The sequence below is a fragment of the Rhea americana genome, unplaced genomic scaffold (genome assembly GCF_003343005.1).
Source record: "Rhea americana isolate MKP2758 unplaced genomic scaffold, rheAme1 scaffold_0, whole genome shotgun sequence".
NCBI lineage: Eukaryota > Metazoa > Chordata > Aves > Rheiformes > Rheidae > Rhea > Rhea americana.
In genome coordinates, this window is record NW_028185037.1 from 4,979,497 (window position 1) to 5,004,423 (window position 24,927).

The following is a 24,927-nucleotide window of genomic DNA, read 5'->3' on the forward strand; positions in this document are numbered from 1 at the left end:
CAGCGCGGCCGGGCCGGCCTTCCCCGCGAGGAGGTGGAGGCGGGGGGAGGAGGAAGAGGAGGAGGAGGAGGGAAAGGAGGAGGAGGAGGAGGAGGAGGAGGGCGCCGCGGAGAGGCGGCTGCCGCTGCTGGGCAGAGAGGAGCCGCGCAGGAGCTGCGGCTGCACTCGGACGCCACATTCCCTCCTCGCGGGGCTGGCGGTGAGGATGAGCGAGAGCTGACCCCGCTGCTGCTGGCGGTGCTGCGAAGCGGCTGCTCCTCCTCCTCCTCCCCTGCCCCTGCTGTGGGTGAACCTGCGCTGCCGGCTCTTCACCGACACGGGGAGGGGGCTGGTTTGTTTGTGTATTTGTTTAAGGAAAAAGAGAGAGAGAGAGGAAAAGAGAGATCTTCCATCCGTTGAGGCACGGTTCACTATGATCGTACTCGCATTCAGCACTGGAAGCCGGTTGGATTTCGTGTCTCAGTCCAGGGTGTTTTTCTTGCAAACCTTCCTTTGGATTTTATGTGCTACAGTGTGCAAAGCGGAGCAGTATTTCAATGTGGAGGTAAGCTCAGCCGTATGCATGTGCGAGCGTGTGCTTCCTCCTCTTCCTTTCCCCCTTCCCTCTGTAATTCCCCTAAATACAATAAAATTAAATAGCCAGCCATGTCTTCCAGCAGCCAGGGCATCCGTCTGTGTCGGCTTCGCCTCCCGCAGCCGGTAGCGCGCTCCCCTCGCCGGGCTCCGGGGCTTGATGGATGCGTTTCGGGCGGAGATCCCGGCGGCGGCACAAAGCGCGGAACCGAGCGGCGGGGCGCGTCCCGGCCGCCCCTCGGCCCCGCGCCGCGGGCACCCGGCCCGCCCCGCGCCCCGCGGCCGCTCCGCGCCGCCTCGCGTTTCGGGCGCTGCCGTCGTCCCCCCACCCCGGCGTGCAGGAAGGATGAATGGAAGAGCGTCGAAGGGGCAGGGGGGAGGAGGCTGGAGACTTTGACACTTTTCTTTGTGGCAAAATATTTGACAAAATAAGGTCTTCCCCCCCTTTAGTCGTAACGGAAGGAGTTGCTACTAGAGATAGTGAAACATACGGCATAAAGGTGCAACTACAGCACAAAAGTTAGAGGGTGCGGAGGACCAGGAAACGGAATATTTCTAAGTGAGGCAGAATATGGGACTACCTAGATAAGGCAGGCTCTGGGAATTTACAGCTGCAATAAGAATTCAGTGAACATTAATTTCTAGTCACTATTCGGTATACTCTCAGTTTTTTCAGTTTTGGGCTTTAGATAATGGCTTTCACTGAGCAGTGTCCTTTTACTGGCTTTTTCTTCTGCATGTATTCTTCACTCTCGTTTTCCCTTCCTGTCACTCCCTTCTTTCTACTGCAAGCTGTTTTCCTTCATCTATTCCGGTGCGATTTCCTTTAATCTGATTTTTAGTATTCTACATTTTCCTGTCTCTTTTCTTGGAGTCCAAGTCCTTCATCTTTCTTATTGCATGTGTCCCTCTTAATTTATATAGGCTCTTTCCYCATACGTGTTATAATTCCATTTTTCTGTTAGGTCTGTCTTTCTACACTTTCTTCTGTTCTGTTAGCCCCACTCCAAACTTTCTGCTGTACCTATACACCTCCCTCACTGAGTCTTTTTCTTGTCTTCTGTTCTCACAACTCTTTCTCTGATAGAAATGAMGTCTGTGTCTTTTTCTCTGTCTCACACATATGCACACTTGCTTCTCTCCCTTTGTGAGCTCTTGTTCTCACTCRGTGACACTCATTCTTGCTCTTCTCTATGACAAGGCTACTCCCGCAGATATTCCACTGTCCCTAGACTGTCTGTTTTTTTTTGTCTGAAGTTTCTACCTGTGATTCCTCTCCCTCTGCCTCATGCAAAATCCCCTCAAACATAAAAAGTCACTTTTCTTTCCCAGTGTTCACTTTTATTCTGGTCTCTCCCTTTCTACCAATGGGCTCCCTTGCCCCATGCGATTCTCTCCCTGGCGAAACATCACACACACCCAGCTTCTTTCTCAGCCTTGCACCTCTCTGGAAAATATGGTCTTTTTACTCCATCATTTAGGTCCCTTCTCTTCATTGTTAACCCTCATCTCTCTCTCTCTCTCTCTCTCTCTCTTTTTTTTTTCTGTGCTCCACTCTTGAGAGATTCTTGTTCATTCCGTGTTACACGTGTGTATCTCTCGTTCTGCTTGACTGTAAGCTCTTTAGGGCAGAAGACTCATGTCATCTAACATGTTCATGCAGTGTATAGCATGCTGGAGTCTGATTTCTARTTGTGAGACTCTTAGTATATAAATATTAAAGTAACAAATTTCAGAGCACATGCTGAAATTTTTATCCTTCCTTCACTCATGTCCTCAGCTGCCTTCCTTTATTGATGAGCAGAGGAAAGCAGTGTGGAAGAGAGGAAGTTGCTCTCTGTATCCTTTCCAGGCTTCACAGGCTGGCCCCCTGCAGGGTATAGGGAAGAAATTCCAGAAACAGAACTTTCTCCTCCCACAGTAGTCTGCTTTGCTGGCATCTGGCTCTGCTGGAGAGACGGGCGGCAGATGGAGCTAGTGTGGGAGGAGAAGAAGATTGGTTTAGTCAAGKGGAATATGAACAGGAGGCCAGCTCCAGTCAGAAGGAGATTTTATGGTAAAAGAAGGGAAACAGTGTCATTTTTTTGCCACCTTTTCTTCCATATGGACCACAGCACATTTTGAGGGAAAAGATAATACTCTGAGCAAGAAACATTTGTTGGTGGAATGAAGTGGTGCCTATGTGATAAGGGTATATATCTTTTCCTCTTGAAGATACCATATTATATATACATACCTATTCTTTTTCCCTACCCTTCTGAAACAGTGTCACATGTCAACTCGCCCAGTTTCTTTCCATATCTAAGTCTTTGAGCTATAAATTGCTGGGAGTTAGAAGAGTATTCCAGGGACTACTTTCCTGTTCAAGAGTTGCCCTAATCTGGGACTTTTCCTTAGGCTGCTACTTTTGACTACTGACAGTGACAGTCAGTAGTCTAGGTGGGCTTGAGATTTAACCCAGAACAGCCGTTGTTGTACTTACATTGTTGGGATAGCACTGAGAATTCAACTCTCTTGGAAACAGCAAAGGCTAAAAGGCATGGGAAATCTGAGGCAATGGACTTGGCAATAGCATTTATGTATTGTGCCATACAATTCTTTGTGTCAGCACAAGTAAGACAGTTGTACTTGATAGAAGATTGTGAAAATTTATGTGAAATTTATTTCTCATGACAATAGGAATAAATAGACAAAGTAAGGTTCAGGAAATAAGCAGTGTCTGTTTAGTTGAATGAAGTGTCACTGAACACATACTTAGGATTGTTAGAAAGCAGATTTTTTTTTCTCTCTCTGAATAATGTATAGATAATACTTGTTGAATGTTATAAATTTGGAGATCACTTACTTGTAATTCTATCTCATTTAATCCAAGTTCCTGGGCAGTGAGCAAAAATTGTGTAACRGTGTTGGCTTGTTTGTTTGTTTGTTTGTTTCAAACAAATTGTGAGGCAGGCAAATTCTTACGAGATACGTAGTTCAAAGTTATTTAATAAAATTTGTCTTTTCGAAGAAAAACACTAAGCTTACAAGCTGTTACGAACATTACTATTCTTTCTTTGTAATTTTATTGTCCTTCTATATATATATCTTTTTTTTAGCCAAACRTCTATATGGATGAAGTCTTAAAGCTTCCAATGATAGCTGAGTTGTAAATTCTGAAATGTATTCATGCATGCAGTGTTCTGTGTAATAGACATAGCTGAGTATGATTCAGATCAGGTAGTRCTGGACTCTAGGGGCCCACACTCTCTCAATGAGAGTCAATGAGAGCTCTGTGATAAAGCTGCACGAGAGATGGTTGTAAGCTAATAGTTTTAAGTAATCATGATGAAGTTTGGTTCACATGCTCYTACTTGTGGGAGGATTTTTGGCATTAATTTTCAGAGTTTACTGGCTACTAGTGGCATTTTGGTGAGCAGTTTGTAGCTGTTTTTAACATCATGAGAAAAACTAAGGACTATACTGTTAGCACCCTATTYTCAGTGCTGAATAATTGATCCAAAACTGTAACATCAATAAGTAATTGCACCAACAGAAAAGTGTCTGCCAGTGTAGAGTTTTCCTACTATTGCCTATTAATGGCAGGATAGGGATGTATCAACGTTCATCACTGAAGTAGTGAATAGAATAATAGTTACTAAAAATAATATTTAAAATGTGAAATTGAAACAAGCAGAAACAAGCAAGACAACATCTTTTGTTACCAAAAATATAGGATGTTGATATTCAGAAGCAACCACGTTTCTTTTTTTCTTCCCTGTAGTAATTTCTTGTGTTACTCAAGGATAACTCCTTTGTGTTTTATTGGAAATGTCTACATACAGTCTTTCAGAAGCATCACCCATATAGATTATGTATTTACTTATATATTTTCCTAAAACCGATAATTGTGTACTGTTTGAGCTGGTATTATTCTGTGAGGTTGGTGTTCTAATGTTATTAATTAGTTTATGTATATATTTAAATAATGAATCTGTATGTATTTTGCTTACTTTTAAATATGTACATTAATCATAAATATTATGAAGAAAAAACAATGTCACCATTTTGCTGGGGAGTGGAGGAAAGTCATTGAAGCAGAATCCCTTGGTCAGAAGAGATCAACAGAATGTAGAATAAGATTCATCTCAGTTCTAATAATGCATATTTTTACTCCCATGAGTTACTGTATCCAGCTGGTTGTCTGAGTAAAGACTGTTGAGCAAAGAAGTGTTTGTAGGCTCACACTCAGTTTAACTGCGTCCGTGATGTGGGAAATACTAGAGACAAAGCATGCTTCATCATCTCTCTTCAAAAGCAGATGGTTATGCTCTATTTTCCTTCTTCTAATGCTAAATATATAGTCTTGAATTCCTTAGGGAGATTTTAAAATGAATCTTTGGTGTGAGCAGCTCTTTAAAACAATACCATCTTTTCTCTCCTCCCATTTTCAGATGTGTGACAGTTAAATTGCGTATTGTGGAACAAAATACATTGGAATCAAAACTTCAGAGATATACTGTCAGTTTTCTCCATGGTAATAAGTGGCTGAGAACCCTATTGTTTTCATTGGTAATAAACTTTGCAATTAGCTGCCAGCTCCTGCTGAATAGTAATGCGTAACCTTTTCTTCCATAGGCTTTGGGTTTTTCTAAGCTTAAAAATGTGCGAGTTTAACTATTCAGTTTGTAATTGAAAAAGAATAAACATTAGTTAGGGAAAGATTCTTCTAATATCACCTTTACACATTTTTTAACTAGTAGGCTTAGTTAYTAGGTTTGCAAGCACAACGCAATATTTTAATAGCTTATTAAATTCCAAACTTGAAAATAAATAGAGAAGCAGTTGTGGTGTTTGGTGTTTTTGATTTAAAAATGATATAAAATTATGCCATGTTTCCTGAAAGGAATTTATAGGGACTTTTTTATTGTTTTTAGATGTAACCAGCGTGCATTAGTCTCAATTGCTTAAGTTCTGACTCTTGTTTTCGGATGAAGTATATCTACCAAATGAATTGCTTTTTTGTTAGAGCAAGAAGTTCAAAATTACTAGAAGGATGGAGAGGGGTTATTTGAATCAGGTGGTGAACGTGACCATTTGGTGAAATATTATTCAGTAAAAAATCTAGATAGAATGTGGTGTATTGGCATATTTCCTGTTTGATCACTTAGGAAATATAAATACAAAGAGACTCTACTGCTAAGTCTTCTGATGAACAGATATATTTACATAAGGAAAACACTAATCAGAAAGTTTTTGCTGGTAGGCAGCAGAACGCTTTCTTCCTCTTCTGTTATAAAAGGCAGATACTAGYGCGCAATGAACTGACTTTCATTTGAGATGAAGAAATACATGCTAAGACTATTATGTAGCATATTACATTCTGTACTATAATTCAAACCATAATTCATATTAGCAAGAGTTGCAGTAGATCAATTTCCTACTGTGAAGTATGAGATTATTTTGTTACTAATGTTGCAGGAAAGCTTATGGATTTTATTTCCTGTGTGTAGTTTGAATACAGATTGAAAAGATGGTCTTTGCTCTTAAGAGTTCACAGTCTACATAGTATGTGTTAGACTTTAGTTGCAAGAGAGATTTGTTTATAAGTGGAGTTCATCTTTATTTTGCAATTTCAAATTTTTAACTCTTTAATGTTTAAGCATCACGACCATCAGTGATTCTCAGTTCTACTGAAGGAAAAAAACAAATGGTTAAGTAAAGAGGCTTGTTTAATCACTTTAGTTAGTGCAAGATAAACCTACCAAAATATATATTGCTAACATCAGATCTTGGTAAAATAAATGTACAATTTATTAACCTACTAAAAAMCCTGAACAAACCCAAGCTCCCCCCCATTCCATTATTCAGAAGCCTACAGTAGAATAATGTATAACTCATACATAACCATTCACTGTTTCTCCAGAGTGGATATACTATCTTCTTTAACTGGCTTAAGATTTATGTTGCTCTTTGTCAGTTTTATTTGAATCCATCTAAAAGGTCAGTGCTTGCTCTAGGCACCTCATCTCTGCTTATGCACTTGGTAGGACTGAGTTGTAAGAGTTTATAAAGATACAATGCAGTATTATATAGATTTTTTTTTTTTAAAAAAGATATTTTAAACTGCATCTGTTTTCAGTGTTTTGAAATTTGTCTCATCCTTTTACTAACGTATGATTTTATTTTGTGGAGTTAACAGCTGAAGGACTTTGTGTTGATGCTTTTTGAAGACTCTTAATGTAACTTTTTAAAAGCTCCCATTTAAATTGCTTAATGCTTGTCTTTTCTCTGTTTAGGATTGCAGTTAATTGTCTAAGCTGTTCACTGTCCTTAATCCACACGTTTGAGCATAATCTGAAGGACAAGTTAAATATGTTTAATTTGTTATCTGTGATATGTCAAATGATAGATTCAGTTTCATTTTACATGAGAAAGATGAGGATTAGTGCTGCAAATATGATTTTATTTGACACAGGAATAGATTTGAAAAATAATTATGATTAGAGGTTTATCTTTTAAAGAGAGGTCGTGCTATTTGGAACCTTTATTTATTGGTTGCCTGGCAATTGTTCATTCATGTTTCTGCTTATCATCATTCATTAKAAGCATCTTTACTGTACAGTAAGAACAATTAAGTGGTAACAACTTATTTCTGTGATGAACTAAAATTGACAAACTATAGAAATATGAAAAAAAATCTGTATTTGTACTTATTAACTGAAACTATTGGTACAATTTTCTTATTAACAGCTGGTTAATACTAGCTAAGAGGTATCTGCACTTTAGCAGTGATCATAATGGTCCTGASATACCTTTTGAGGTATAAGAGCACATAATTGATTTAGGGGCTTGTTCAGATGTTTTTGTCATGCTTAAATTCTCCTTTTAATTCCAAGATCAAGACTTCAAGGTCTGAGGAGACTTGTTTCTCCYTGATTTCAGGGCTTAGTGTTGGGCAGTCTGATCTCAGGTGCTGAGACTTGAACCCAATATTTGGAAAGAGATTTAAAATCCTGGGTTAAAAAACTATATAAGAATTATTATTGCTAGAACAGGGGATGTGCAGCTGAAGCAGTGAGCGACATTAATTCTGTAGAATATACAAGTCGCTTAATGCCTTCTCTCTGTAGAATAATAGCAGTCTTTATTATAGTACATGAAAATGTATTCATAACCATATGATTTGACAATTATTTTGTGACTGTAGTCAGCAAAATATCTTGCTTATTTTTTAAAAATTCTTTATGTATTGTGATTGACCCTGGTGTGGAACAGTAACGTAAAATGGGTCAATTCTTATTCATTGAAAGCTCTGTGCTTTGGGCAGGGTATAGGAACAACTTTCTTACAGCTACATCTTAAAAGGACTTCTGTCCCTCTAGGGCCAGGAAGGAATGGTCTGCAGATGACTTTGCCTTCATACAGTCCCCGTGGAACTTATGCCCTCCACTTTGAACTCCTGATTGGATTAACTCATCAGTACTCTTTGCATCAAGCTGTGCTTCTTGGTGACAAAGTAGCTACTGTAAAATGGATCTGGATCTGGATCCCACTCATATGACATATTTGACTGTGATACATGAATATGATGTTTTGTTTTTTTACCTTTTAATATTGTGAACCATTGAACTGTTTTCAAAATTTGTATGCATAATTTGAGAAGAAATGCTAACCTCAGAAAACCTAGTATTTCTTTTTTCTTTCTCATTTTGTAGAGAAACAGCTATTTTGCTTCACTGGTCTTGTTCATTTTTGCTGACATAYGATCCACATTTCTACTTGCTAGTGTGAAATACAGGTTGGTGAGGGGGGGACTGCCTTTTTTTCAGAAAATTATAAGTTGAAAGTCAGAAGATTATCAGTTTCTTAAAATAATAAAAAAGATAGTAAACCAGAAAAATAACATTTCTTTCAGTAAGAAGGAACATACTTCCATGAAATATTAATGGATATTTTAAGTGCTTCCTTCTCAGACAGTATCCTGCTCTGGAGGTGATGATCCTATCATTTTTCTTTCTTACCTTAGAGTTTTGTTGTGTGACGTTCTTCTAGCAAATGACATTCAGCCACTGTCTTCTCACAGAAACTTGTCTGCATGCAGTGGTTTACCTACTGTACAGAATGATGATAATGTATTTAATTGCAAATAAAATAAATGATGTCTTCRACCCAGTAAAATCTATTATTGCTAGCAGTAAATGGTATATGGCTAAATCTACAGCGTGATTTTGATCTTGACAAGCAAGACCYTTTTTCCCCACTGCTCCTATGTATATCAAAAAAGCAGGACTGTGTTCCATTTTCCAGTTTCTTACTGATTATGAAGTGCTGGGTTCTGATACTTGCATCATTTCTTGCTCTTATGTGGAATATCTACTTCGGTATCAGTGATCTTTATCACCTCTCTAACTGTTGTATGTATTTTCAAATATGTAGGAATAAGGAGGCGATGAAAGTATGCGACTGAGGCATTGTTCTGGGGGGCCTGGAGATCTGAGTTGTGCAACCAGTTCCATCAAGACTTAATCTAGTTTCCATGGATGTGAATTGGAATAACTAAAGAGCATTTGCTGCCTTTTTSAAGGCATGTCAAGAGCAATAGAAGTGATTAAAAAAAAAAAAAGTTAAGAATGCATCTTCTTCATTCTTTTGACTCTGGACAGTGTCACTTTTTTCATTAAAAAACTAGTAGTATGAAGTTTCAGATTGGTCATCTGTATAATGATTGAAGTAGTGAGAATGTTCAAAAGACAAGTGCCACAGCAGAAAACGTGAGCATGTCTGTAATAACACTCCAAACCCTGTTTTGTTTGTTTGTTTTGTTTAGTTTTAAGATTAGTACTAAAATTTGATGGGGAATGTTGTCAGCAGGGTTACATGAGGGATGCCATAAAATGACTGAATAGACACAGTGTCTCATTCTCTTTCGGAACAAATGTTTGAGCAAGACTATATGTGTTGCCCAAATATGAAAACAAATAGTCTGCTTCAAAACTTAGTTACTAAAATGTAATGCTTATTTAAATAAAGTATCTTAACAAATGTAATGGATTTTGGATCAGACTGCAGATGTTAAATAATGCAAAATTAAAGACTTTTATCTATTTTTAAATAAATTTAGTATTAAATAAGAGAATTGCTCTACAAGMATATTTGAATATTGAATATTTGTAGATTTTTAGGAAATGCAATAGAAGATTGGCCTTTCAGTGCTTCAGATATTAATATTTTTGTCATTAAGATGTAGTCATACATACTGCTTATGTAACCTTAGATGTGAAAAAAGTTTAGTAGTGAGGAAAGGAGGCAGAAAGAAAGTAAGAGACTCGCTATGCTTCTCTGGTAAGTACGATAGAATTGGAAACTGAATCTTGTCTTTCAGAGTTCCTGTATCTTGAGTTCACCTTATGACTTTCCTTCCACCTTACTTCTTTTTTTACTATTCTTTTCCTTGCTTTTTTTTTTTTTCTCATCTTATTTTTATCTTTCCCCCCACCCTCAGCTTGTCTTCCTGCAGATTGTTTTCTGGAGCCTAGGAAAATCACCAGCCATTACTGAATGACAGAATCATAGATAATAGAGATGGGAAAAACGTACTAACTAATAGAGCCTGTTTCTCCACTAGTGCAGGATTGTTGACTACTATTCATTTGCTACTGTTTCTGCAAGCCAAGATTTAAAAGTCCGTAGTGGTGAGGCTTCGAAAATTGAACTTGAAAAAAACAGTGGTAAATGTACAGAAGAGAAAACTACACTTGAAGAGTTCTTTCTTGTAGACTTTTCATTTGGTTAATGAAAACAATAGTTTGATGTTGACTGTGAATTGACAGTTTCTGAGGTAAAGTGATATACCTGTTCTACAGTCCAAGATGATAGTAGCTGTATAGGACCATAGATGGCATGTACTAATTTTAATACAGTGTATTTCTTTGACTTTATAGAATGAAAGGAGGGGTAGAGAGAAATGAAAACGCATTTAAAATTTTTGTTACATCTGAAATTTTTAGTACTGGTGAAATGGAATAGTACTGCCTGATTTAAGATACATAGGTGTATATAGATAGCTAACACTCTCTTGGAGGGCTTGATTAGTTTATGATGATTTTCTGTAACCATTATGCCTGTGGTATTTAGATGCTACTACCCAATGAGTAAAATTGGATATTAGTAGGAGTTTCATGGATATCTAGATAGTATACTGTGTTTTTTTAAAAAAAGTCTTATTTTAGATTTTCACAYATTATATCATTAGTAGTAGCAACCACAAATGCAGAAACTTGCACGTTCCTGACACTGGCACATGTGAGCTATCATAATGTCCATACTTTGCAAATTACGTAACGCTTAACACTTACAAACAAAGATCTCAAGATGTTTTATGTGGGAAGGGTAAATTTGTTCGCGGATACACATCCTGATGAGCTTTGTGCAAGATTATTTGAATGAATTATATTTCCCACCAAGTGTGCAAGCTACAAGGTTGCTCTGGATGAGATGAGGAATTGAGTCTGAGAGTATAATGTGCTTAAATTCAAGTGATCAAATGTGCTGCAGGTATGTTCTCTTTATATTAATAACAACCTTGGAGAGTAATTCCCTTTATATTAATAACAACTTTGGAGAGAGTAATTCAGCTGACCAACCAGTAAATATCAGAGTGACCTGACTTTTTTTTCTTTAATGGATTCTGCTATTAATACTGACTAGGACTGTGATTCATTTGCTTATGTGTAGCTATCTAGCACCATGTAAAGGGACCCTAGGGGTGAGGCATGTGCACAAGACTGGCAGAAATAAAATTGGACCCCCTGGCAGATCTAGACCTTTTTAGGTTTAAAAACTGGGTGCCAGGTGGTGTGCCCTCAGTCATCTCAGAGAGCACTGTACACTCATGTGTAGGTAGCTGAATCTTGATTCAGATTTTAAGTGACTGTGAAGGGTGCTGAGACACCTACACATGTGGGACTACCACARGTAAGTGCTGGCATTCAAATGTCTTAATTTGAAGTTGGATCCTTTCCTTTGCTGTGGTGGGATTCATTAAGACCTGTCCTGGCACCTCATGCTCTTTTAGGCCCTGTGCTCTATCTGGATTGACCTGTAGATAATGTCCCAGTAAARCACGGGCCTCCTATAAGTCCAGTGACGTATCTTCCAGCCTCTGGGTGCCATAGGTCATCTCAGATCACACTAGACACCTGTATTTCTGAACAAAGCTGAGAGCAGAACTCCACTTWTAGGGTAGTACGGTTGTTACCCTGTCACTGTCTTGTCGCGCACACTATTGAATGCGTATTTCTCTTAGCACAAGTCACTAACATATTTTTTGCTTATTTAGATTTCTCATATTTTAAATCTTTTAACCAGAGATATAAAGAATTCAGCATTTCTCCATTAACATTAAGGCACTATTGCCTTCAGCCTTAATGAGAACAGGCCTAACACTGTTTAAATGAGTGTTAAAAGGCACTACCTAACTTACAGAGAATATTTCTGGCATATTTTTTAAGAACTTAATGCTTCTGACTGTTATTTTGATGCTTTATCTTAAATGATTTTGGAGACTGCCTTTCCTTCCTAAACAAATGAAACTGTGAACATTTATTTGTTGCCCTTGACAGAATAGAACAGATAGTTAAGCATTTTTTCTGTTTTTTTTCCTAAAAGTAATTAGCAGATATGTTTGAGAAGAATAAGCTTGCTAAACATCTATTGTCTGATAGACAATCCCCAAGAAGATAAAAATGAAAATGACATTTTAATCATTTCTCTGGATAAGAGCCTTGGGCCCTCAAGAATAATTAGCTACATGGTTTCAAGCAATTTTAGTATCTAAAGTAAAATATGGAYTAATTCAACAGAAATTTACATTTCTGTGTTTAATATTAGAATTTAGATCTCATCACAGTCTAATATGTAATTTCAGTGATATTGTTTGCTCTACTTGCTTTAGGTCTTCAGGACCTCAACCTAACTGAGAGTAAGAGGATTGCTGGCCAGCTGATATTTAGATGTTTGCTTATTTATTTATAAGTTAAAAATCTGAAATAATGCATGCTAACTGATACACTATTTCAGTGAGTTTTTTGACTATCATGTAGAAATGAAGGTAATAGATCTACTGTTGATTTATAGTTCTGCATTTTGGGAAAGGAGAGTAATGCATCTGCAATCTTTCTTTGTCATACTTAGCTCTACTCTATTGTTTTGTACTGACAGACTCATTTAGAGGGAAAAACAGTATTTTAGTTCCTTTGTGAATAATCTCATCATTTTTTTTCTGGCTGCCAGGAGAATCAGTTTTTGTCCGGGAAGTCAGATAAAGATGGAGTCAATTGTTCTTCATAGATTAATTGCTTAGATGCCTTTTTCCATTGAGATGTTAGAGAATTTTTCTCTACGTGCAAGATACTTCTAAGGAGCTGATACCAACTCAAAATGTACCAAAAGAGTTGGATAAGTTTTTCTCTTTTCAAACTTTGGACTATATTGCATTCATTGACTCTTCCATTTCATTGTTTTTTATCATTTACAATATTCAGACACCACATATGAAAGTCTTAATAATAAGTCTCTGATTCAATAGCATTTATTTCAGTGATACCAATCAAGAAGGAGGTCTGTGGAATCAACCAGATTAATTTGAAAATCATAAAAAGACTTTGAGAATATTTTCGGTTTTCTCTTTCTTTTTTTTTCCTTTTTTTTTTAATGAGCATTTTGGGTTCACATTTTCAGGTTCTTTTTTTTTTTTTTTTTTTTTTTTTCCCTGAAATAACAAAGGCCAAAATTTCACAGTTAAATCAGCATTCGGTCTCTTCTTTACAGTATTTTTATTATCTCTAGTAAGCTGAGTTTTCTGGAAATATTCCAAATACTTAGGATGAAACCTATCTAACACTCTAGCCACAATACCCACTTCATATCCCTTTTCAGCTTTGTTTGTCCTCAAAATTATATTTGATGCTATTTTTTTTTTACTGTTAAAACTTGCTGCTTCCAAAAAAGTACTTCTAACTGCTAGCAAACACTATTTTTCACTGTTTTCACTGCTTTTCAAATGGCTCTGTGATGACCACTGTAATTACACAATTTGTGTAACGCCATTGAACTGTGTAGCACCGGCTAGCCTGCTGGTCTTGGCCATCGCTATTTGCCTGACCAGTGAAGAAGCTTATGTTTRATTCTAGTACTTCTAATTGATTCTGATGCTAATAAGCCACTGATTGTTTGCAGCAGGAATAGGTACTGGTTCAAACCCTAGAGATTTAGCTTTTCATTTAACAGGATCTGTGACATCTCTAATTGGAGGAGGAAAGCACAGACTTGACTGCCTTTAAACTAAGTTTGTGATTTTTCTACTCTAACTTGATATTTTGTAGCATCAGTTACAGACAAATGGAGCTGTGRTGAAGTAGTGGACTAGAGTTCTAGAGGTTCCAGATTTAGACCTCCAAAATAGTATATTGCATACAAGTATCAGTGGTAAAATGCACTTTTATTTTTTCTCCCCCTTCATTCTTTCCCACTTTTATTTTTCTTGATGGAATTATATGAAATTTGAGAAAACAGAACATGGTAGCTGACTACCTAGATAATGTTTTCATGAAAAAATCCCAGTGATACAGTTTCCGTKAATATTGATTTGGAGAGGGAGACAGTTGACTGCTTAAAAATATAAGTTTAAACTTCACAGTTCCTGTAGTGATTAATTTCATACATGAGTCAAGAGTTAAACATCAGGGGACTTTCTTTAGAAGTCCTGGCAAAAGTGTGGGATCCTGCTGGTTGCAAGAATGCAAGCAGAGGAATTTCAGCATTATTTTAACCATATATGTCTATAATGAGAGATGTTTTAAATCAGCCTAGTTATCCAACGCCATGCACAAGATGACCAGACCTGAGCTGGAGAAGACAACACTCATGTATGGAAGTGAGAGTATAGAATCAACTTAAGTAGAAACTTTATTACCATCTGTAAGCATGATCTACACATTTGGCTATGATGAAGTGCTTTCTTGCACTTTATATCTTGCAGCACGAAGCTACAACTTCCATTAAGGTTGCAGGTTGTGAATGGTTAAACGTATGGTGTTGCCTCACAGTCAGGTCTGTATCCCTAGGCATGGTCTCACAATGGACAAAATATTGCTGGAAAATATGTTCCCTAAGATGCAATCTAAGGCTATCACCTCATTCTAGGATGTGGACAGTTGCATGCTGGTATTTATCTGAGGTATGACTCAGGCACAAGAGGCAACCAGTCAGTAAGTGACATATCATTTGTGGTAAGTTAAGGGGGCTTTCAGAGGCACAGTCACTGCTTGGTACTTCCTGGATTTTCAAGAAGAATTACACTGAGAATTGATTTGAGCTGTATTTTGGGGAACTGAGCTGAGACTATCAACTTGTGTTATATACTAGCAGCCCTCTGAATTCCAGTAACAGCAATGACCTAGCATTGCTAGCCCTTTAGACCATATTTAGAATAGTACTTATTCTAAATGAGTACTTATGTACCCTTCCTCTTCTTTTTTTTTTTCTTTTACATTTTAAAATATTACATTTTCTTTCTCTGTATAAAGCTCAGTCTGTTATATGTCGGAGGACTTTGACCTGGATTTGGGAAAGCATACTTTTGAGAGTTGTATTTGGGGAAGCCAAACTGCACAGTGCCTTGAAAAGGAGAAAGCTCAGTGTATTTTCTTGTCATTGATATAATTAGCCTCTTCTGACAACCTGTGAAATACTATCTTCAGTATAAGCAGTGCAAATAAAATCAAACTATTAATGCCCATTGTACTTATTACCTCTATACAGATTAAATGTTTCCTCTTGTTGATATCCTTCTCTTAAGCCAGTTCTTAATCTCTCTGAGAGTTTTTCTTGTAGGTGAAACTGCTGTGTGGTGCAGCATTAAATGATTTGAAATCAAGATAATAATTGTGCCACACTTGTGTAACATACCAATAATRCACACAGGAAATTTGCCATATGTGGGATTTTCTAATGAGTTTGAGCTATCCTGGCCAAGCTATGCATGGYACATTTTTAAAGGTTTTGTAAGCAAGGCCATAACAAGCATTTTCAACTTCTGTCCTAAAAGTGAAGCCAGAGTTACTGGATTAGTTTTTCAGAACCTCTCTTGTCCTTTAAATACAATTATTATATAATGTGTGATACTTCCTCTTCCCTTTTTAACTTTACTTTTTTATTCTTAATAGAATAAAAGGTATTGAAAATACAGCAAGGCTAGCAACAAATTAAATTCCTATGGAGAAACTGTCATGACTGAAATTAATGGGAGTTTTACAGTGACCTCTGCGTGGCTGTGGTTTCACCTGGAGTACTTCTCTTAAAAAGCTTTCAGTTAAAGTGTCACAGAAATATGTCTGAAGCCTTGGAATCCTCTGTCACCAACTAGAAYGTTTCGTGTTGCTTTTACGTTGTATTCTTCACTCATGGGATTTAATTCTTACTAACATCAACAGTATTGCTTGTGCGCTGTAGACTATGGGATAACTGTAATTCTGGGGAGTATAGCTTGCAGGATAAGTCTACGTTTGATAAAAATGACTGATAACTTTCCAGAAGTGCTTCCTGTGTGCTTGGTAAGATAGCTTTAAATAATTTAAAGCTGTTATTTCTATTCAGAAAACATCAAAATACAGTAAAATATCAAATGAGGCAGTGTAGATCTTTGAATTGGGAGGCACTTAAACAGGGAAATCTGTCATTTGTCCTGTCAAAGGACAGATTGTTCTTGGTGCTCTGCATTTCTGCTGTGATATCTACTGCAAATTTTGTCAGATTGTTTTGTAGTTAGTGGATATCATTACATTTTTTCTTAATATATAACTTCTTTCGTAAGTATTTGTTTACTATAATACTCCTTTTGGCAATATAAGAAAAGAGGATACTCATCATAAAAAGACAGTGTTTTACGTGAATAGATTTTTTTGTTTTTAAACATTTGTGCAAAAATAAAACGTATCTACTGACATTTGGGAAAGACTGTTACAAGTGATTGTCATGATCTGATATTTGTTTATATCCTGAAAACATTTTAGAGCTTCCCAATGATTACTATATTGTTATAAAATCTTGGTCATTAACATGTAGGAGAGCTGCATATGAAAAAAATGGACTTTTCGTATCTGAAATCAAGCATGTACTGAAATGATTTACTAGATTGATGTAAGAGCACTTGTTGCTTTGCAGTTTTAAGTATTTGAATTACTGTCATTCAAATAAGGTATTAATTATTCAACATGTACAGTGATAGCATGGCTTCTCTGCCTAGCTGACCTTCCTAACAATTCCAAAATCTCTACTCTTCTTCCTGCTYAAAGGGTTTGAAAGGTTCCTTAGCACATATAGAAACTCAGCCTAGATTTCATAACTAGAGAAGAGAAAAAGACCTTATTTTCCTGTCTGGAGGCCAGAAGACCAGTCTTTCAGCCTACTGATCAGCCTGAGAGTTGGAAGCACTGACTTTTTTTTTTTTTTTTTCCCTCTTGTAATGGGTGGGGACTAGTGATTCTTAAAAATGTATAGTTTGTCCACCTGATTTCTCCTTGTCCACTAAGGTCTCTTAAGGTATTCCTCAAACTAGCCTGTTCAGGACCAGCATGAACCCAAAATTTGCGCATCGATTTCCACTGTGTCTTTCATAGTGCAGAAGAGCAACAGGCCTGCATCACAACTTCGGCAGTTTCAGCCTTGTCATGTCTGATCATCATTTTGAAAGTATCTGTTCCAGATAAATTAGAAAGGGACATGGGAACTGTTATAATTAGTGCAAATAGATACTGATCATCAGAAGCGTATTTCAGAATTTGCTTAGTAACTCCTACAAATTTTTATTCCATATATACACTTCTTTGTGTATTTTTTGGTATAAATTTTATTCTATAACAAGTAGGGCGTTAACTTATTAATTGCGTGGTTATTCAATGGAATCAAGAAATTTAATATTGTGTTCTCTTCCTCATATGTCCTTACTAAAATAAGTGTAATTTAGTGCATTGTCTTCAATGACTTCAATTGTCTTCAGTCTGGCAGTCGTCTTCTGGTCTGAATTGTGATTAGAGAAAAAAAATTTAGCTAGAGATTTTTTTCCATTATATGCAGACACAGTAGAAACTATCTGGTATTTATATAGAAATAGTGGCTTTGTAGAGCTTTCAAAATAAAAACAATTAAAAAATCTGAAGAGAAGATACAAGAAGCCGATTCTTTGAATAAGGTGTTTTACAGTCATTTTTCAAGTGAGTGCCTCAGTTTAAACCTCTAACGAGGGTTACAAAGTTGACAGTCCCCTAACTTACCTGTATGTATCTGGTAGATATATACTGGATCATTTAGAAACATTCTTCTTACGTTTTGCCATAACGTTAAATAGTGACATAATTTAAAACTTAGAATCATTTCAAGTTAAATTAATCTGGATGACATCATGCTACTTTGACCGAGCCTCTTTGCTGGAACTACATCCTGGGATAAATTATTTGTACTTTCCTTCCATGTGGAGGAAGAGAGTGAGAGTTATATGATACCACTGCCAGCCCACTGTCATTAGCGGTGTTGTTCCTCCTTTCATTGGCAAGAGTCTACTGTGAGGGTGACAGAGCACTGGAACAGGTAGCCCAGAGAGACTGTGGAGTCTCCTTCTCAGGAGATATTCAAAACCCTGGATGTGATCCTGTGCAACGTGCTCTAGGTGACCCTACGTGAACAGGAGAGTTGGACTAGATGACCTCCAGAGGTCCAACCACAACCATTCTCTGATTGTGAAAAGAAAGATCAAATCAAGTATGTTTATTTTAAAATACATGAGATGTTCATGCTATTCTGTGGCACTGCTTTTGAGATGCAAGGCACATCTTTATGACAGTAAAGAGTAAAACCTGTATATTTTGAAACTGCCATTGCTTCTACTTTGTATGTCTTTTGGTAGAGATACTAGTTTGGTTCCCAAGAGCAGTCAGTTCTGACTGTCTGTATATGACTATACAGACATAGCACTGTATGTTCCCAAGTGTACAGTGCTATGCTGTACTCCCAAATCCCTGTCTCTAAAGATAGAAAATCAGTTTGTATGTGTGTAGATCCAGACTTATGTGCCTTTACTGCTTTTGGATAGAGACCTAAGGGAGGCCATTTACAAATTTGGAAGTCTGTTTTACTGTATTTCACTTGACTAGTCAACCTAGCATTTTGTTGAGCAATTAAAATAGTAGAACCAAAACATACACTTCCATGATGCCCAAGTGCATAGGAAGAAATAATGGGGTGTTAAGATGAAGTGAAGTAGCGGCAATCTGAAGGAGTTATGAAGCCTTACTTTCTTTCATAGTTGCCTAGTAGCTAACAACAATTACATTTTATTATTTCTATATAAACGTGCCCCTTGTCAAGAATTTTGAATAACACTGGCAAACAAATTCTCACAATGATAATACTATGTAAGTAATGGCATTACTTTTATACTTTTTTGTAGCACTTTATAAGACATTTGTTCATTTGTTGAAACCTTTTACATACCTACTGGAAAATATTAATCATCCAGACAGAGTTTTCAGTCACTCTGCTACCATCCTGCTTTTCTTGTTGAGTCTGCTATCTGTGCAGCTTTTACTGATCATCTGTCTAGACATGCTCATTTTGCTTAAACATCTTTTTCAGTAAAAGCCCACCATCCCTAGTAATTCCTATGTAATTATCACATGCCATAGATACTATCTGTGGTTTGATGGTGAAGTGTTCAAGGCATTGTGGTATGGTTCCAGAAGCTCCTGCTTCAGAAGACCTCCCCACATCAATAAGTGAAATGTAGGTGTAAGTGAAATGTTTGATTATTTGATCTGTGTGGATAAAGGCTGGCCACAGTACTTCATAGTTATTGAAAACAGTATGTTTGTACTATTGTTGTCCAGTGAAACTTCAGCAGAACTTTTTAGACAAAATTATGATTTCTTACTTTGTCAAATGGGATTTTTCTAGGATGTTTTGTWGCCTATCATATGTTACCAGATAAGGAAACTGAAGTCAGTCAATCTGCCAAAAAATCACCGAGAGCCAAAATCAGACACCACAATTAACAGCTTTGAAAAAGCAGTGCCAGACCACTAAGTCACAAATTCTCCTCATAATGATCTTTGTATACCAATATGTAAGCCTAACTCTATTAAAGGATGACACAGGATCAGAAGAAATATGGATCAAAAAAACTAATGGCAGAGTGCCCAAGGGGTGCTAAAGGAACCAGGAGATGGAAGAAGACCTTAATACCTTAAAGAAAGGAGAAGACGGCCTCTCTCCAGTTAAAGCTGTCTCCCCTCAAAGCAGAGGACAAAGTCTTGCATGTTCTTCCCCCCCCCCCTTTTTTTTTCCTTTCCCCTTCATCTTGACCTAAGAGGATGAAAGAGAAAATTGCTTTGGGCTTTGAAACATGAAAATTAGTGCAACTCATGGATTTTGAGACTATGTGCACACAGTCTTTCTGTACACTCTTCTCTGAGTGTTAAAAGGACTTAAAGCTTTGTAAATGACACTTACGCCCATTGCAGGACTCGTTAACATGGACAGAAGATAGAAAAAGGCAGGCCAGCACCCGAATACCAGATCCCAAACCCCTTATCCATTGTTCCCTATCTTCTATGTAATCATGATGTCCAAGGCAGAAACTGTATCAGGAAGGGTTTTTTTTGTTGTTCATTTGTTTTTTTCCTCTTCCCTTTATTTCCTTTATTCCCATCACGTATATCCTCTGCAGCCAATGGGTCCTTCTGCAATAATATTTCTAGAAAGCTTTCATGTAAACTTTCCCCCATATACTTCTCCATGAGAATACAACATAAATGGATACCAAGAGAAGTTTATCAACAAACATGCCTTTTCTTTGTGAGTTTTGTGAGAGATGAAGCAAATTAGGCTATATATTTCTTTTTATTTCTTTTTTCTTTCTTTTTACAAGTAACAGTGTAAAAGTAAGGAAGAGATTTATTTATACCAATAGTTTGAAGGATTTGCAGAAGGGCAATATTCATAAACATCGGAACAATCTAAGGCAGAAGAATAAGAGTTTTTTCCAAGCTATGTGTATTTGTAAGAGGACAGAAGGCCTGGCTCTGACATTACACTAAAGTCAAATCGGAAGTAACTCTCTTTTGGTCCGTATAAAATCAGCATGAGCATTGGAATCATTCACTGCATTTCTTCAGCACTTACTGATGTTTGTGTTACCATATCCGGATTTTTTTTAACATTCGTAATGTGGTCTTCAGATCTATGATACTGTTTTGTGTGTAGCCTTGGAAGCAGACCAGTTCTGTCAAATCCAATGGAAAATAAATGTTATGGCCATCTGGCTTAGAAGGCTTAGTTAAGTCATACAGCATGAAAACTCCCCCCAGAGATCTGCCATCCCCCTGTAACGGGATTTGTATTTCCAGCAATAGATAATTATATCCCTACCTGAACTGCAAAGTTCTAACATTTGTGTGTGTGTGGGGGGGGAGAAATTATCTCGTAACTTAACGAAGGACTTGTATTTGTCTTGTTTATTCATTTGTCTTGTCATTTCTTTTTTTTCTGTCTAGAATGCTTCAGAGCATCAACAGAGTTTTTTTTTTTTTTTTTTTTTTTTTTTTTTTTTTTTTTTTTTTTTTTTTTTTTTCCTGTGGTCTAGTAGTCCCTTTCTAGGCAAGGGAACTTTTGTTCTTTGTATGTTGAAATAGCAAAAAGACTCACATCCCTTCTGTCTAGAAAATACGTGATGGTGACAGTCACATATTCAATTTAGCATGATCTTTTCATGCCAAAATATCATTCCAAAAATAAAACAAACCACCTTTTCTAAAACATAAAAAAGTATATTTTTGAACTCAGTGGCTTCATTCATAATTTTACAGCAGTGACAAAACAAATATATTGATGTTACTGCTTTTGGTGGGTTGATTGGAGTTTAAATTGGGTCTGATAGTTCTGAGACCAAAGGCTGCATAGTTCTGTCTTCTCAGAGTTTTCAGAAGATGCATTGATCTCCAGATTCTGTCTATCAGCCTTTGGAAAAAAAATTATCTCAAAATCCCTGTTGGTCACATGCAATGGCCGATGGGCACAMTGGGGTAAAATATTGTGGAATTTTGTTTTATGAAGTTTGATCTGAAGAGAGAGCTTCTCATGGGGGCACGTGATATAATTAGGCTAATGTTTTTAGTCAAAATAGGAATCTGAGAGGGGAAGTGATAAGACAGGAATATTACTAGAKAGAGTTGAGCCTATGCAGAAAAATGAGATTTGGAATCAGAGGCAAAAAAACGCTAGGAGGTATATCCCTACTAAATTCAGGGTTTTATAGCACTAACAGGTGTGAGTTGGAGAAAACGGGAGGCCAAGCAACTTCCAACCAGCCTCTGCTGGTTTCAGGGTTGCTGTATAGGAGTTGTATGGTCTGTTGACTTATGTGCTTGTGGGCTCATGCTGTAAACTTTATCATTATCAGCTGTGCAGAGCCTGCTATAGCTTGCAAAGGTTATATATATATGTAGTACTATGTGGTATTACTGTGATGTCACATTCTGCAGAATCACTTTTTCCAATAATTGCATAAACTTCAGTGTGTGTGAATGTGGGAGAGGGAATGATTTTATAAGGATTTTGGAATAAACAGGCTTAGAAGTGAGGAAAAAATTAAGAATGTTATTTGAGGAGATTGCACAATGTAGTTTGATATGAGATTTACTTTACAATAAAAACATGAGCAGGATTTCAGTTTACAGGTGTTTTGGGGTTATAAACTATGGTGATGTTTAATAACAGCTGCCTGGAGAGTAAGAAAAATGATACATAGCAGGAAAAAAGAGAAGAATACTAGTTACAAAGTTAAGCTAATCTACTATAAATATTTCAGAAAAGATTTTCATTTGGTCATTGATAAAAATATAACATGGAGCAGCATTTTTGTATATACTATCAATTGAGAAATAAATTAACACTTCAAGAAACAAGATTCAAAAGCCTTTTTCCTCATTGATGCATCTTTGGGCATTGCTGAATATTGTTTTTTTGTTTGAGTTGACAAATATCCTTTTTTTTTTTTTTTTTTTTGAAAATAATGACTGAACTCTGAAAGTCAGTATTTACAGCAAATATATATAATAAAGTTACAGAAATCTAAATAGTAAATCTTATTTCTATGTTAAGATTTCATTTTAGTCCTACAGCTGTATTTTTGTCACCAGAAAAARTAAGTATAAAGAACATATATATGTTTAATAAGTTGCCGTCTGCAACGTATAGGATAGCTGYATTTTTTTAATAAAGGAACAGCAATAGGTCTTATTTAAATTTTTTATACTTCTCAGATAACAATTGTATCAGTACAAAWAGGAATTGTTTAATGAGTCATTTGTTGTTTAAGTCTTTCAACACAGTTACAGCAGATGCCTTATTTTGCTGCTTTTTTGTTTTTATTATACCTGTTGTTCATTGCTAGAATGAACATGGCTGCTCAGCTGATGCCGTTTTTCATACGCATCATTTTGGGAAGGAAGAGAAAGAGTGTGAAGCTGCCTGTAGGTCTCCATGGCGACCTTGGTCTTGGCCTGATGCCTGCAGTCTGGCCTGCTCACAAAACACCATGCCCTGATGAATTATTTAGCTCTGCTCAAGAAAAAGATACAGCAACAGGCTCCTAGTGAATAACTGAGAAGAGCAATAAGGTGACACCAGTCTGCTTATACTGTTGTGCTTTAGGGTTCTCACCAGCTAGCAGAATGATCAGGTTGCTCTTATTTTTCTTAAGGCTTGGCTATTAATCTCTTTCCATGTTGGAAAATTACATTTTGTCAATAGTTATGAGTTGAAAACATCAGAATAATARTTTGTGACTTGATAGTCTTTTCTTCTTTGGTAATCATTTAATTATTCTAGAACAATTTGCCCCCCCCCCCAATTTTTTAACAATATATTTCAATAGTATTACAACAGAATTTGAAGTATCATTTTCCAAATGGTGAGGTCCAGAAATAATTATGCTGAAAAACTACTATGTGTTTCTGTGTATCTAAATGATTGTAAGTTTATTAAGCAGCATTTGATTGGTGTTTATGACAAAGTTACTGACTTGTATTCTGTTTATGAAGTGTTACTGTCTTTGGGTTACATATGTCTAATGCAYACATGCAGTTTGGGGATTTGAGGCATACTTAGAGGTGGAGAGTTTAATTAGAATAGAGGGAAGGTGTTATTTYGAGCAAGTATAAAGAAAATTGAGAATATTGGGAGGGAAAGATAATATCAAGTGTACATAGTTTGTTTTGGCACATAGGACTTTAGAGATATTTTTTTCGGTTTAAAGAATTAACTCTACAAAGGATTATCTTGTTACATTCTTACATAAGAGGACTGTTAGGTTCTGCTGCAAGACTTTTTTTTTTTGAAGGGGAGAAGATTGTTTTATACTATCACTGACCAAATCCCTCTCCCTTTTGGAAAAGTTAAATGTTTCAGGATTCTCTGTTTGCCACATATTGTATGTTTTGAGTGATGCAGTGACTCAGTTCRTGAGTTCTTGTACAACAGTGCTAAGTAAGGATTTTAAGGAATTTAGAACTAACCTGATGAAATGCTACCAGTGCTGTCTCTCATAATCAGTGGCCCACACAAGAGTGGTGTGGCTAACGTTCACTCCATTCATCTTTTCAGCTTCAGCCTGAATGAGAAGATTCTTCTTCACAGCCCTATTAGCTTGTAGGTCCCTGGCAGGACTCAGCATGAGGTGGCTGAGATTCCTCTGTCTCTCTCTGCMTGTTGTTTGTTTTGTTTTGTTTTGTTTTTCTAGAGGTAACAGTAACTAAACTTAGGTAGTTAAGGTTACTAGAACTGAAAAGCTGCATGTTAGTCATTAAATCTGCATTTTGAAATGAATAAGTTAATCTGATAACCTTATTTTTTGCCTTGAGACTCACATTTCTTGAAAATAAAACATGGAACAGTTTGTTAAAGGGAAAATCTTAACTCCTCTACATTTCAAGAAGTCACGTCTGTCTCCTGAGTATAGCTAACATCTTTGCATCTGCCAGCTCCAAATAAAGATGAATTYGTAAATCCAGAGCTCAGTTATAAACTAGAGAATTCAAGAATTGGAAGACCTAACAAAGTCACTGTGAAGATGTACGATACACTTCAGAGATAGAAAGCTAATGATCTGAAAAAAGGAGTTGTCATTRCACATTACAATGCAAAAACATTAATGTCTTCAGCAGAAAAAGAAGTACAAATCTCTGGCCATAGGGAGTTAAAAAGTCCRTATTTTCCACGCATAATCAACAGGTACTATTCCTTGGTTTTAGGGTTTTTGTTTTG

At 36.8% G+C, this 24,927-nt stretch overlaps 1 protein-coding gene across 1 annotated transcript in view; it reads left to right on the forward strand.

Annotated features, from left to right (window-relative positions):
- The first annotated feature begins 83 nt into the window (after positions 1-83).
- MMP16 (matrix metallopeptidase 16) overlaps positions 84-24,927 on the forward strand; it is a 182,767-nt gene continuing 157,923 nt past the window's right edge. The window contains exon 1 of the mRNA XM_085308543.1: positions 84-544. Within this exon, the coding sequence (XP_085164669.1) occupies positions 413-544 (132 nt within the window). The 5' untranslated portion in view covers positions 84-412. The remainder of the gene's footprint in view (positions 545-24,927) is intronic.